This window comes from Linepithema humile, chromosome 1, assembly GCF_040581485.1.
Source record: "Linepithema humile isolate Giens D197 chromosome 1, Lhum_UNIL_v1.0, whole genome shotgun sequence".
Classification (NCBI taxonomy): Eukaryota; Metazoa; Arthropoda; class Insecta; order Hymenoptera; family Formicidae; genus Linepithema; species Linepithema humile.
In genome coordinates this window covers 19,546,224-19,560,140 of record NC_090128.1, presented here as the reverse complement: position 1 = coordinate 19,560,140, position 13,917 = coordinate 19,546,224, and the positions used below count along the sequence as shown (strand labels likewise).

At 39.4% G+C, this 13,917-nt stretch overlaps 1 protein-coding gene across 1 annotated transcript in view; it reads right to left on the bottom strand.

Moving 5' to 3' along the window:
• LOC105668652 (uncharacterized) overlaps positions 1-11,793 on the bottom strand; it is a 48,847-nt gene extending 37,054 nt beyond the window's left edge. Inside the window, exon 1 of the mRNA XM_067347210.1 lies at positions 10,501-11,793. Within this exon, the coding sequence (XP_067203311.1) occupies positions 10,501-10,972 (472 nt within the window). The 5' untranslated portion in view covers positions 10,973-11,793. The remainder of the gene's footprint in view (positions 1-10,500) is intronic.
• Between the last annotated feature and the right edge of the window lie 2,124 nt (positions 11,794-13,917).

The window sequence follows — 13,917 nt, the reverse complement described above, 5'->3', positions numbered from 1 at the left end:
TCGCCTTATTACACCCGGCCAACCTCCAGATTTTTATAAAAGTGAATTACCATTGGGATGCGACGACGCAAATGTACATCGGCGCGTGAATTTTCGCCGCGAGGTCAGCGGAAGAAGAAATTCCGGACGTGCCGACTCGAGGCATTTTCCAACTCCGTCGTATCGATCCTTGTACGGGAGTTTATTTTCTTAATGCATGTTTGATGTCTTTAGCAAGGTGCGTCGGCGATTCGCGAAAGTGGGTTCAAACAAGAATAAATCTGTGGTTCGATGAAAGTCTAGGTCTAGGATAATATATATATTTTCTAATGTCAGATGTTTTTTATCGTCGCTGTGTTTATCGTTTCATTGATATACGAATAGTGAGATCGAGCAATGAGATATTATGGATACAAAAATATACCGAGAATTTCACATCCTTTGCCAAATACATATAATGAGAGTCGAGGCACGAGATTTTTTGAGCAAAGAGCATTTAAACATTAAAAGCTCTTCTCTTTGTACAACTTTATTCATTTGCAGACTTTCCATGTCCTCGGAAATGTTGGGAAGACCAGTCAAAGAGAGGCTGAAAGTGAGCAAATAATAATCTGCCAAGTGTCACGGGCGTATGTTTTATTTCGAGACATTCATGCAGTAGCCACGAGTATATTCTTTCTCATCCGCCGCGTCTATTTATAAAACACGTTTCTAATAATGCGTTTTGGTAGCACGATCAGCCATTTTGTACGTGCTCTCATCTATAGAGATAGGAAACAGAAACTGGCGTTTCGTATATTAGGACACGTGAAATAAACGACATTCGCGCTTTTACGCAGAAAATCTATGACATCTTAACTCACAATTGTGGCTCCAATAAAATTTTTTATTTGTGTAATTCAGAATCGTTTCAAATAAAAAAAATCTTAAAATACAGAGAAAATGTGAGTGGGAGAAATAACACTGAAAAATTATTACAATCTATTATTGAAGCCTAAAACTTTGTGGCAAAATACTTTTAAATAAATAAAAAAATCTCTATCTCGCATATTTCGTTCAGTGGATTCTTTTCTTTCGTTTTATTACATAATATACATTTTTTAACATATATATTTGAATTAAATCTTTTAAAAGACATTGACAGGCAAACAATGCATACATTCAAATGATCTTTCTAAACCAACACTTTCTTTTAATTACGTATACCAGTGCTCGGAATTAGTCTGAACATTTCAGCCGATTTCCGTGGTATACGCCTCCTTTCCTCTCCTTACCGCGCGCGCCGCAGCCGCTAGGGCCAGCGCCGCCGAGCGTTAGGAGCGACACTATCTGATTATGAGTGGGTTCTTTTCCCTATTTATTAAAATTTTAAAAAATGTATTAAAATTTATTAAAAATAAATTTTTTATTTTTAAATTTATTAAGTGGAAATATTTCAATAGATTTCCACGTCACCCATGAGATACTAATGCTGACGCGTTTTTTTTTTAAATGGTTTCCCCCGTAGACCTATTCCACTAAAGATAAAAATAAATTCTTAATTTAAAAAAAAATATATATGTAAAAGAGATTTTCTTAATTAGATTTTCTTAGCCTTTTATGAGAATGAACAATTGATGCAATAATGTAGATAAAAACCACTTTTTGAAAAACGTGTTAGTATTAGTACCTCATGGGTGACGTAGAAATCTATTGAAATATTTCCACTTAATAAATTTAAAAAAAAATTTATTTTTAATAAATTTTAATAAATTTTTTTAAATTTTAATAAATAGGGAGAAGAACCTACTCATAGAACCTAATCAGATAGTGTCGCTCCTAACGCTCGGCGGCGCTGGCCCTAGCGGCTGCGGCGCGCGCGGTAAGGAGAGGAAAGGAGGCGTATACCACGGAAATCGGCTGAAATGTTCAGACTAATTCCGAGCACTGACGTATACTATGTGTGACTCCCCCCCCCCCCCATAGCGTCTAAATTTCGTGTCGCTGCCCGAGAGTGTTGGGTGTATGCAAACAGATGAGCGGATAGCGCGTGTCGCGTTACAATGGTCGTCGCTTCCCCTCTGGACGCAGCCACGGAATGCAGATAGCCGCTGTGCTCGCTTCCGCCTGCAATGCTTACGTGGTGCGTAAAGGGCGTTACGTAACGCACCGAGCGGATCGAGCGCGGCGTAACTATCCGTCCGATCCGGGCACGCGCACACACGGAACGAAACGTGCGGGTGAATGCTCGGCTGCATTCGACCGGCATCGACTACTGTCGACGATGTAACTCCTCACATGCACCGATCTATTATCATCGCGCAGGCGCATGTTTTGTTGCTTGTATTGCGTTGCGTCGTGCTAGAAGACCGGCAGTGGATTTTTCCGATCGCGGAAAATTTGCGACACGCCGACACTTTCCATCCGCCGCGCGACTTCTGTACGACAGTTCGGTTTACTTTGATTTCTTTTTTATTTTCAATTCTTCAGTTTAAATAGAGGAAGTTTTTATTTTAATCAAAATGTCAAATTTCTTATTTTTTGTTATACAAGCAAATCGCTTATACGAAAAGATACGAAAACAATAATACTCTTACGGTAGTGCTATAAATATGAGGATTGATTCGCAAAAGTCGAAGAAACTGGTATTCTATTTTTAGCTACTTTTGCCCGATGCGCAGAAATCCGATTAGTCTTTATTATTGTTTATCGAATAGGAATCAATTATGCACAATACGTCACGATTCTACGTCACGAATGAGAAATACGATGATACGTGAGTGCATGTCTAAGTCTACGAGCGCGAAGCGCGTACAAAGGTTAAAAACGTTTCAACCAACAATTTCGTACATGTTCTACACGATCGCACAATTTCACCGTGATATCAAATTATCCAACACGCGCGCGGCTGACTAATGCGCGCACTGATAAATAAGCGCTGCGCGCTGTTGACAATATCGTATATCCAGAAAAAAAAAGATCGTACAGTAAATTCGTTATATACGTGCATTGCAAAACGATTCGAAACAATTACTATGACAATCGTGTAAGCGACGAATAGCAGCCGTGCAAAATTATTCTGCTCAGAACATGCTCTTAGCATACTACCTCTATCTTTTTTTGAACATCATCACTTCATGGTCACGAGAAGCGTTTTATTTAAAGACCAATTACGCTTTAAACATGCAACAAAATTGTGAAACAAAACGCAAATACAGTATTATCACAAAAAGGATCGAGCAAGCAGAGACAAGTATTCGGATTTGCATTGCGAGACGTTGTAATGACGATCATAAAATCTGCGAGCGACAATAGCGACGGACATTGGCGACCGTGAGGAAGTTTATACGTTTCCGTCTTCAGTTCAGGGTCTTCGAAAAATGGACGATTTAATTGCCTTAAGATAATGGCGGATTATGTCGTCGCAGTGGGATGCAGACGAGGACAATAAAATTCGACTTCTCCCGTTTCCGAGAAGACGCGACGCGGTGTCGCGTCCTTAAGAGGAAGGCGGGACATTCGAGGACGGGGAATTCGCGTCTCCGGGATCTCGGCGTACATACGTGTATATCACTCGGAGCGTCCCGTTAACGGACCTCGCTTCGCGAATTGCGTCTGTCACCTACATACGAGAGTAGACGCGACAAAACGTATCCCGTTTCTTGGTTCACGTATTTGAACTTCTCGAATACGCGTTTATGGCTAAGCGCGCGAGCCGTCGCTCCAGTAACCTTTAAGCTCTTTGAGTCACGATGTTATGTACACACATGTATGGCACACTATATTTATATACGCGGCTGGGGTAATAAAAAAAGTAGGATATTTGTTGTTTACCACCATTCATTTCTCATTATTCAAGCCACTTTATCAAAATATTTTATTATGAATCAATCGTTGCGTTTACTAGACATCTTGTGGTTTTAAAAATATTGTTAAAGTGAAATTTTTGATAAAAGCGTGCTGTGCTTCAAGGAGTTAATTGTTTCCGCAGGTTATTTCAAATGCGTTTTACAGCGTTTGGTTAGCGCCTAATATTTGCATAGTAATTGCAAAATCGCAAGACAAGATACGCAGTTTTTATTCAGCTCTAATGTGCCTTTCAATGTCGACGTCATGTCTGTTTCTAGATATTTACTATCGGACATCCGTTGACAGATACCTGAGACGGCACGATGGACAACCGGTGCAAACAAGAATTATTGTTATCTCATGTTTCTCGATCGAGAATGTTCACGGCACACGAGAGGAAATTACAGTACGGCTGTTTGAGAACTTGCGACAATTTCCTGCATTAACGCCGGCTTCGCGTGTCCTTAGTTAATACGTCTTAAATGTGCTCATATAACACAATATTAAAGTTGTTCCAAGACTTCCAAAACACGAGAGCCGAACTGTTTATTAACAGCAAGAATGTCGAGAATTGCCGAACACTCAGAAGGGTAGTTTTTCATCTTACGTGTGAGAAACAATAAGAACTGATTTTGATCAAGGGAAAGTCATAAAAATATAATCATTTGTTTTTCTCGTTATTTTTACTAAATTTATCAGAATATCCGTCATTATTTTTATTTACGAAAATGAATTAAGATATCCATTATCGAAATAACAACATAACAACGATACTTCATTCGCTCTCCAAATTGTAAAATGACTCAACTATACGTATTATCACTATACGAAATCACAACTATTTCGAGAACATTCGCGTGTACTTCACGGCGTATCAGCGAAACAAATGACGAATATCAAAAACATATACATGCGCGATAAAGTGCAGCTTCGATAACATATGAGCCATACGTGGGATAAAGTGGATATAAAAAAAAAAAAAATACGATTTGAATAAAAATCACGACGTACCTATTGATAAAGTGAGCAAACGCGGAGAAAAAGGCGCAGATTCCGGAATCTTTTCGCATTCGATAACAACGCGATACTACTTATAACGCTGATCGAGACGTTTAGTTTCAAGTTTATCTGATAAACGGCTGTTTGCAAACATCGTTGCGTTAATCAAAAACACTACGTCGATAGGTTGCTCGCACGCGCTCCTCAAGTGTGATAAATTTTCCGCTGACTAAATCGAATCGGTTGCGATTCGTTCGATTTGCGTGCGCGATTCACGTCAATCCCGGTCATCGAATTAGTCACCTTTGATGAGTAGTTTTCCGATCGAACGTCAAGTTTGCATCTTGCACGAAGATCCAGTGAAATTCACGCCACGTCTGTCGCGGTGACATCAAGTGATGAATACGCGTCTTTGTCTTGGCGTACAATGCTAACGTTGTGTGCCGACGATTCGATATACATACATGAATGTGTGCATGCAGCTAACTGCACAGTTTCTTTCTTAAGAGGAAAATTATTCTCCGCATCCTTCACGGCGGCAAATCGTCCTTCAGGAATATTCCTTCAAGTTGCTGCTAATTGCTATTGCTAGTTACTTAATTTTAATTATCTGCTTTCTCACTCAAAGAAATCAAAATGATCGATACGTCGATGATTCATCACGTACTTTGGTATAAAAATAAAATTAATGTGTAAAGTAATATCTTTTTGCGAAACACAGTTTCAGATATTGATTTCCGATTGAGTGTTTGTTGTGGTTTTCGAAAGCGCTATCAGTAAAATAAATCCACTTTTCACTGATTTGTAATATTCAAGATGTACGTTTGTAATCATTGACGATAAAAAATAAATCAGAGAAATATTTTTGTAAACATGATTACGTAATTTTCATAAATTGAGCAACCGTTGTATGCGGTTTATTTCGATACTTTCATAGTTGTCTTATCACACCGTGAGGTAATGCAATTTTTCTTTTTTGAATCGCTAATGTCTTTATCGAGATACATAATATTGTTTTTTTTTTTTCTATTATAAAGTACTGTTGCCGGTTTTAATAAAAAAAAAACCTTATCTACGTCAGTTGATATAAATATCAGCCGAGCACAGGAAAAAGATAACGCGTTAAGTCAGGTGCAAAATCGTTAATTCCACGTGTCCGATTAAAAAAACATTACTAAAAAAAATAATCTAAGATTGTGATTCACGATACGGATATACAGATCAAGAGTACAAACACCTCTCTATATGTGATTATTAATAAAATATTTTTCGAGATCGCGGCCATATAGATTATTGTCAGACACGGCGATCGTTCTTAATTAACAGATATCTGCTTTAAGCTTACGCAATCGAATAAAAGTTTTTATTTAATTTTCAGACAGAATAAACAATCTCTTATCAAGAATTACCGAAAGTATCTGAAAATTATTTACACGGAGCATTTTTTCTTATTGCTATAATCTTTCATTAACTTTGTCATCCTTTAACGCGCTTATTATCGCACAAAAATTTTTTTCTCTCCCTTTATTTAATTCTATTGGCACGTATTTCTGGTCTAAAAATCTATCGAGATTTATGGATAAAGTATTATTTCCGCATATCCGGGCAGAAAGTGAATTATGGACAGACCAAGGATATTTTTAATTCACCGCGTCCGGGATCCAATATCATTATATTGGAACAACCAGGAGGAAACTAGGTCAACCGGGCTGGTACGGAATAAATAACTAGGTCAAATGCGCCATTATTGCCGACCTGGAAGCGCATTATCGTGCAGTTCGGAAACACACGACAGCAGGACGAAATTGGCGAATCGATGAGAAATAGCGCGTGCGTGCGTGCATTATTGACGGACTTTGGCCGCGCTTATCGCGCTTATGCTGATGTTATCTATCATTATTGGAGCGCGCAAGAATTACCAAACCGAACTATTGCAATTATATCGACGTCCAGCAAGCGAAGAGATAAATCATATAATGGTCGGTTATATTCAACACAACACTCCTCTGCTCGGATTAACTTCCGATAAGAATTTGATAAGAATGCGAATGGAGCGCAAAAAATTTCGTTATTTGGAGAATTTTGTAAAGATTTCAAATATAAAACATAAAATAATCAAATTATCGCTTGTCGAACTATGCTGAGGATTGTGTCAATAAATCACTATGTTTAAGATAATCTTGAAGAGCGAATAAATATTTCATTAATTATATGGATACTCGACAGTACTCCAATTTCTCGACTCCAATAAAATATTGACTTAGCTTTGTTTGTCGAACGAATGCTAGGGGAAAGAGATGGGACAGACAAGTCATTCTTGGTTGATGACGTAGTCGTCCTTATTTCTTCGGGGTATCACGTGACTATGGACCCGCGAATAGTGGCTTAACAGGATCGCATCTCCCATCGACCTCGAGACAAGTCAGACCAAGATCAACCTATCGGAAGACAACGGATCGTCCATCACGCACATTTCGCCTAGTCATCGTTCGAGAACTCGTTTGCTCTTGTCAAAATGTCTAAGCGCGTCAAGTCCAGTTACATTATACAGCGAAGTATTTTCTCAACTTTACGATTAGTGAAATTGATTGAGAAATTTTATCAATCTCATCTATCAAACATATTTTGACGCTTTTTATTGTTTGTTAACGTTGAACATAATTACTCGTTTGTCCTCGTCGCTGTCAATTGAAATAAAATAAAATTTAAATAAATGAATAAAAAATTAGTCATTGTGATCTTTAAAATACGGCTTAATCACTACGAAACAGAGCGAATTCCGCGCTCGCACTTTAAAAGAAACCGTTTGACTTGTATATTTTATGCAGATTTCCGTCACTTCCCACTCAGAGAGTCCCGGCTGCTCATGAATCACGCGCGACGAACCTGTTTTTCGGTGAAGGCCACCTTCCTAATGTTCGTCATCTTAAGGAAAACAATATTTATCAGTATATTTTATCTCTAGCATGCAGAGTTTTACAGACGATGCTACTGGCGTTATCATATCTACACGATACGATTGTGTTTTCACACTTGTTATTCCTTATTTTGACGCTAATAGTTTCAGCTCTCAATCAAAAGATGTGCGTATCTTAAAAGACGCAACATGTTATTTACAGACGTGTAACACCTCGAGAGTTACATATAAGAAAATTAGCATTAAAAATAAGCATTACAAATTAAGGCAACTTAAAAGTAATAACATTGAAAAACAATGTTGCAAGAATATGTATGATGAAAGCATTTTTTTTTTTAAACACAATACTTTCGGAGATATTGACTCCAAAACGATCATGAAAAATACTCTCCGTGCTCGAGCACGGATCGTAGTATTGCAAATACGCCAATAATGCTTCTTTGACGGTGTTTACCATCAGTATCAAATACTACCGCATTCATTCATTACACGAGTAAGTCATTAAGCCGATTTGATACTCGGACAAAAAGCCGTGTGCCATCAAGAGCAAATCGAATTACCGACTGTGATCGCGTCGAGCAACGAGCGGCGCGTCTATTATTCGCTAAATGGAGCCGCGTAAGCGCATGGTAGTTTTAGCAATTTGTTCGAGTGGCACGTGTCTAGGCGGAGGTCACGAACTGCGCGTAGGAGGTCACGAAACGTCGTTTCATGTATCGCATGTGTACAGACGTGTGCAGGTCAATCACTGCAGTTTTCAGGTCAATCGCTGCAGTTTTCAGTAAACTAAAGACTGTTTCGCGTTTCTTGCTAATGAAATTTTGATAAAACATATGTGATTATTTACATATTCACTTTGATGTTTGTAAACAGAAATTAAAGTAAATACGAAATAGCTGTCAATCTTTTCGACGCGTTTTATAGAAGCCAATATTTTAAGATTGTTCAACTTTCACTTTATTAAGAGCACCTAAATTAATGTAACGTACGAAATTTAACTCGAGACACTCGACTGCCATGCGATTCCGTTAGACAGTTATCTAGTGTGCGAAAGAGAGTTAAGGTCGCCATCGCGCCGAACGAATGTATGACGTCAGCTCGATATTTATGAGCACGCCCGAAGGAACTGACTTCGCGCGAATAAGCAAATCGCACTCCGAACAGTCCGTCGTCCATCGCGATACTTTTCACGGGCGATTTTTCCGATATATGCCAGTGGCCCTCTTCACGTTCAAGGTCCTTCGCGTCCGCTTTTCACGCCCGCTTTTATTGATCGCGACGACCGATGAAGTTTCCAAGGTAGCACGTGGCCTTTGACGTGATCCTCGGACAATGACACGTTAATAGTCAGTCGCACCGAGGTGCTAAATATTTAGAGACGGAATATATTTGCGTTCGTCGCGATGATACAGATACGCTTAATGAGAAAAATACTCGCGTAAAATCTAACGAGTTCTAATAAATCCGAAATTGCTAATTTGTCAATATTATTTTAATATAATAAATGAATGAGTCGTGCAACCCCCATCTAATTATGCGAAAGGCTTTCACTCCAGTTCGAAATAAATAATTTTCTAGAGATTATTTAAAGACGTAGCTGCGGCTATACAATATAACAAGTCCTCGGTGATTTATGGTCGTTTGCAGAAAGATAGGAAGCACATAATGAAGCGAATTTATCGACGGAACGACGTGGAGGAAATTTCGATGAGCCGTGATCGATCGACGCTAGCTGCGTTGATAGAACTGGCGATATTGATTCAATCGTGCGCGAGTCAACAACAAAATCTTTGCGAGTGATCGATCAAAACCTAAAAATATACGGCTTTATGCTGTTAATTGAAGATACTTTGGAACACGGCAAGGGTTTCGGTGCTACTACGAGGTAGTATCGAATTACGGAAGGTATACGCCAGCGGCACTTGGAGGGTATCCCAATCGAGCGCGCAAAAGCTTACGCCATGATAACTCGAGAAGCAAATTCTTCGTATCTATCGATTTCACACTTCCAGTCGGCTCGTGTACAAGATTATCAGAGAAAATGATATCAATTTCGCACTTGATTAAATTTGGTCCCTCTTCTTCTAATTCAGCAAGATAGTTAGACGGTTGGATAATTCTTGTATCTTAATAATATTTTTATCAATTTGAAAAGAAAAGTAGAATAAAAATAAAAAGAAAAAAATTTTAAATAATTCTGAATTAATTTTACAATTAATAAAAATATTCTGAAATAATCTCAATAACATATTTCAAGATATGAAAATAAAACTATCGACAATTTGTTACTTATTTGAAAATAATTGCGTGTATTAATTTTATACAAATGAATAATATTATAACAAACAATCTAAATTTAAATAGATCAAGCTAACATAATTTTCCGATAACACTAAACGCGAAACCGTGTCATGTTCTAAGGCATTGAAAAAAATATACCCAAGAGATTATCTTCGACCTTGAGCAACTGTATTCAATTTCATTGGGATATTAATCATCTCGAAGCTTCCCGATGATTTGCCGGAAAGACAAAGTTCTAGTTGGTTGAACAATAAAGCAGCGGTAAAACGATAAATGAGGCGCGCATTCAACTATATTAATAATCCTAACGAGCTGATAGATCACGACTGGCTTATTTCTTTGTGCAGCCGCCATGCACGATGCGATGATACGGGGGCGGCAGAGGGGGAGGGGGGCGTGTGTGTGCGTGAGAGGGGCAAGGGTGCGAAAAGGGGGTGGCGCGCGGGGTCCGACTACTACATATATTGATCACTGACCTTTCCTGCGGCCAAATGGCCCGAAGAACGTGCCATTCTTGCCAATGACGTTATCGTCGATATACTTCAGCAGCTTCGTGGTGTCCTCCCCTTTCTTCGCGGCGATCGACTTGACGGGGCGTGGTGGGATGACCCTTTGATTACCGCCAGCGGCCGTGACGACGTTGACGCCGGTGGCGATGACGGCGGTGCCGCTGATTGTGGTGATCACAGGGCTGTTGAAGGCCACGCTGACGGTGGTGGTGGTGGTGGTGGTGGTGGCGGCGGTGGTGACGGTATTCGTCGTGGTCGTCGAGCTCGACGTCGATGTCGCGCCCGCGGATGGCTGGTTGGCCTGCTGCAGGCCGGCGCAGTTGGAAGACACGGCCGCGGCATTCGAAGGACACGCACTCGTTTCCTCCGCGAGAGAGTTGATCCTGCGCTGCGAGCCGCTCCAGCTCTTGCCGCAAGAGATCTTCACCGAGCAGCTCATCCTCTCATAGTAATCGCAGCAGAGTTCATAGTAAAGCCCAATCAATCGTGCGACAATGTACGCACCGGTCACATGGGCCCCGCGGATTGACCCGGGCGAAATCTGAAGGTTCCTACTTCGCACGCGTCCTATTTCACTCGATGCGCGGATCCTACTTCACTGGGTGCGCATCCCTCGCGTACGTAAACGCACGGGGTGGATCGTCCGCGGGCCGTTCGCGCTCGGGTCCGCACGTGTTTATCGCCGACTCCTGGCCGAGTCGCGTTCACGATATACGCGGCCTACTGTGGATTAGCGACCCAGTCGAACGTCGCGGCCAACTTTCCCGAATCGGCCAACGAGGAAAATGATTTCCCTCGCCGGAGAACTTTCTTCTCTCGCGCGGTGTTCCGTGCACTGTTTCTTTTTTTTTCTGCTCAACGTCTAATCTGTCTTGCACCAAAGTCTTGCGTAAGTCTCACTTACCGGAGTCGCGTATATAATGCAGGTGAACGACCGGCAGCTTCAACTCTTCTCGTGCCTCTCAGATCTGCCCGCTGATGAGAATCTTGATAAGAATCGATTTTCAACGTTGATCGCGCGAGCGTCAGCTTCCGCGATGGCTGATTGGAGCAGTTCGAGGAACAACACGTACAATCTCCTCGAGTGTCGAGGCGAGACTGAGTGTCTGGTGGACGACGAGCTGCCCGGTTCGCCAATGACGTCACCCGGCCACGCAGGCGCCTGAGAGTCTCGCCATGCTGCGGACGCATCTTCTCTGGGACGAGGCGTGCGTCGCGTTATCGCGGACGGACTTGCGGCGCAAATTACCGAGAATCCACAGAAACGCGATTCTTTATCGCGTGGCCCTCCGCGTTTGTTTGTCAACGACACTTTTTTTGGAGAACGTCGACGTTGCTCGATAACGCGCCGATTCCGCCAAGATGTATTCTCGCTTCGCGCAAACATAGCGATACTTCGGCAAGTCATGTATACTATCCGGGCCGTATTAACTATACCTATCGATCGAATCGCCTTTTCGCGTGATTGAAATTACAACGCCGTTTTCACGGTACATTTGTAGCGCGAGCATGAGTAATCGATTTTGCAAACGAGCTGCACGCGTCGCATTCGCTCTGGAATTAATTAAGTGGAACTGAAAAATAAATGATTAACCCTGAATTACTATTTGTACTCTATTTTATACTCTATTTTATGTAGTACTCCAGAATATCGCAAAAGCTATGCTTTAAACGCAAATAACACATGTAATTTTGTAATTATCTTCTAGAAATAAAAATAAGACAATTAAAAAAAAATAAAAATAAAGTTTTTTATAGCACAATAGTTACAAAAACTATTAATAAGATCTTTTTAGGCAAATCTTTTTTTTTTTTGGTGTTCTAAACTAATAAATTAAATTATTTTATTAATGAATTTGTACTTTGAGCAGCATTTCATTATTAGAACACATTTAAAGTGAAATTGCAATTTTGTCGGCAATCAGATTCTTATTTACACTTTCGTGATGATTAGTTAAAATAACGATGATATCATTCCTCCGCTTTCACATTTCTAAGCGAGAAACAACTGCCAGGTCATATCTTAATATGACCCTGCGGGTTATACCGGACTTGAGCGTTATCGAAAGAAGATACAACTAACCCAATTAAAATATTTAATCGACAAGTCCTTTTCTCTGTTTTCATTATCGTATGTGCCGCTACATTAATACGATGACAAATTGAAACGACACACACAAAACGGATAATGATGTAAGATAAATTTCACGAAATCAACAGATAATAATGCAGTACACATGTTTATGCCATCGACAGCTGCTCTTCACGTGACACACCCGCATCGATGTCTCTTTAACAGCTGAATAATTATCAGTCGACGTACGCTCTTCTTTTTTTTTTTTTGACTGATAGATAATCACGTAACCAAAAGTCAAACATCAACAGAGTTCATGGCAGAAATCACTGTGTTATTGATCATAAAACATAATAAATAATTATTGCGTGTAAAAAACAGTTTGAAAAAAGTCATCGAAGAAAAATTTTCAAACAGAAAAATTAATAAATGGAGCAAAATGTCTTAAAAATGTCCTTATAATGTCGAGTAAAAAATATATATTTTTTGCTAAACACATGTGTTTAGCAGGTGTGTTAATTGTACTTGGAAGGAGTTATAAAATAATACAACACGTAGAATATTTTCTATTTGCATTCGGAAAGAATATTATTCTTTCCGAATGCAAATAGGAAATATTCTACGTATTGTATTATTTTATAACTCCTTCCAAGTACAATTAACACACCTGCTCTACCAATTCTATAATACGGCAGACAAATAAGCAGACCGTAACCGCGTGATCGTTTGAAAAAGTGACTTCTATTTGAATAAAGTCCGACGGAAATAGAAATACAAATTGTGATGATGTTATATCATCATATGTGAACCTGTTGTCGCATCTGCATTAATCTCAAGCAATTATCTTCAGAAACTAGTAGCGATTAAACTTTTACTGAGAAACTCATTGAGAATCATTACATCTCTAAGATATTTTTTTTTGCTGGAGCGATAATTTATAATCAGTAATTTAGATCAGCCTTATCAGGATATTAAGCGTGCAACATGATGTCATGTATAATTGTCGTTAGAATCTTTAAGACATTTTTGTTTCTTTGGTAGCAGTTATTAAAATTTGCAAGCAGTTATTAAATCTCTCCTTATATAAAAAGCGATAATAATAGTTATTAAAACGACAAACATAGCAAATATATCACTACTATATTTACTTACCGTTAGCTAGAAATTCTATTGATATTTTTATCAATTATTATTTTTACTTTTAATTTGTACAAAATAAGTCAGTAGAAACGGAACATTTACATAATAAATGTGTACAGAAATTATCTCTCACACAAAAAAAACAAAACGTGTCTTCATAATTCTAACGT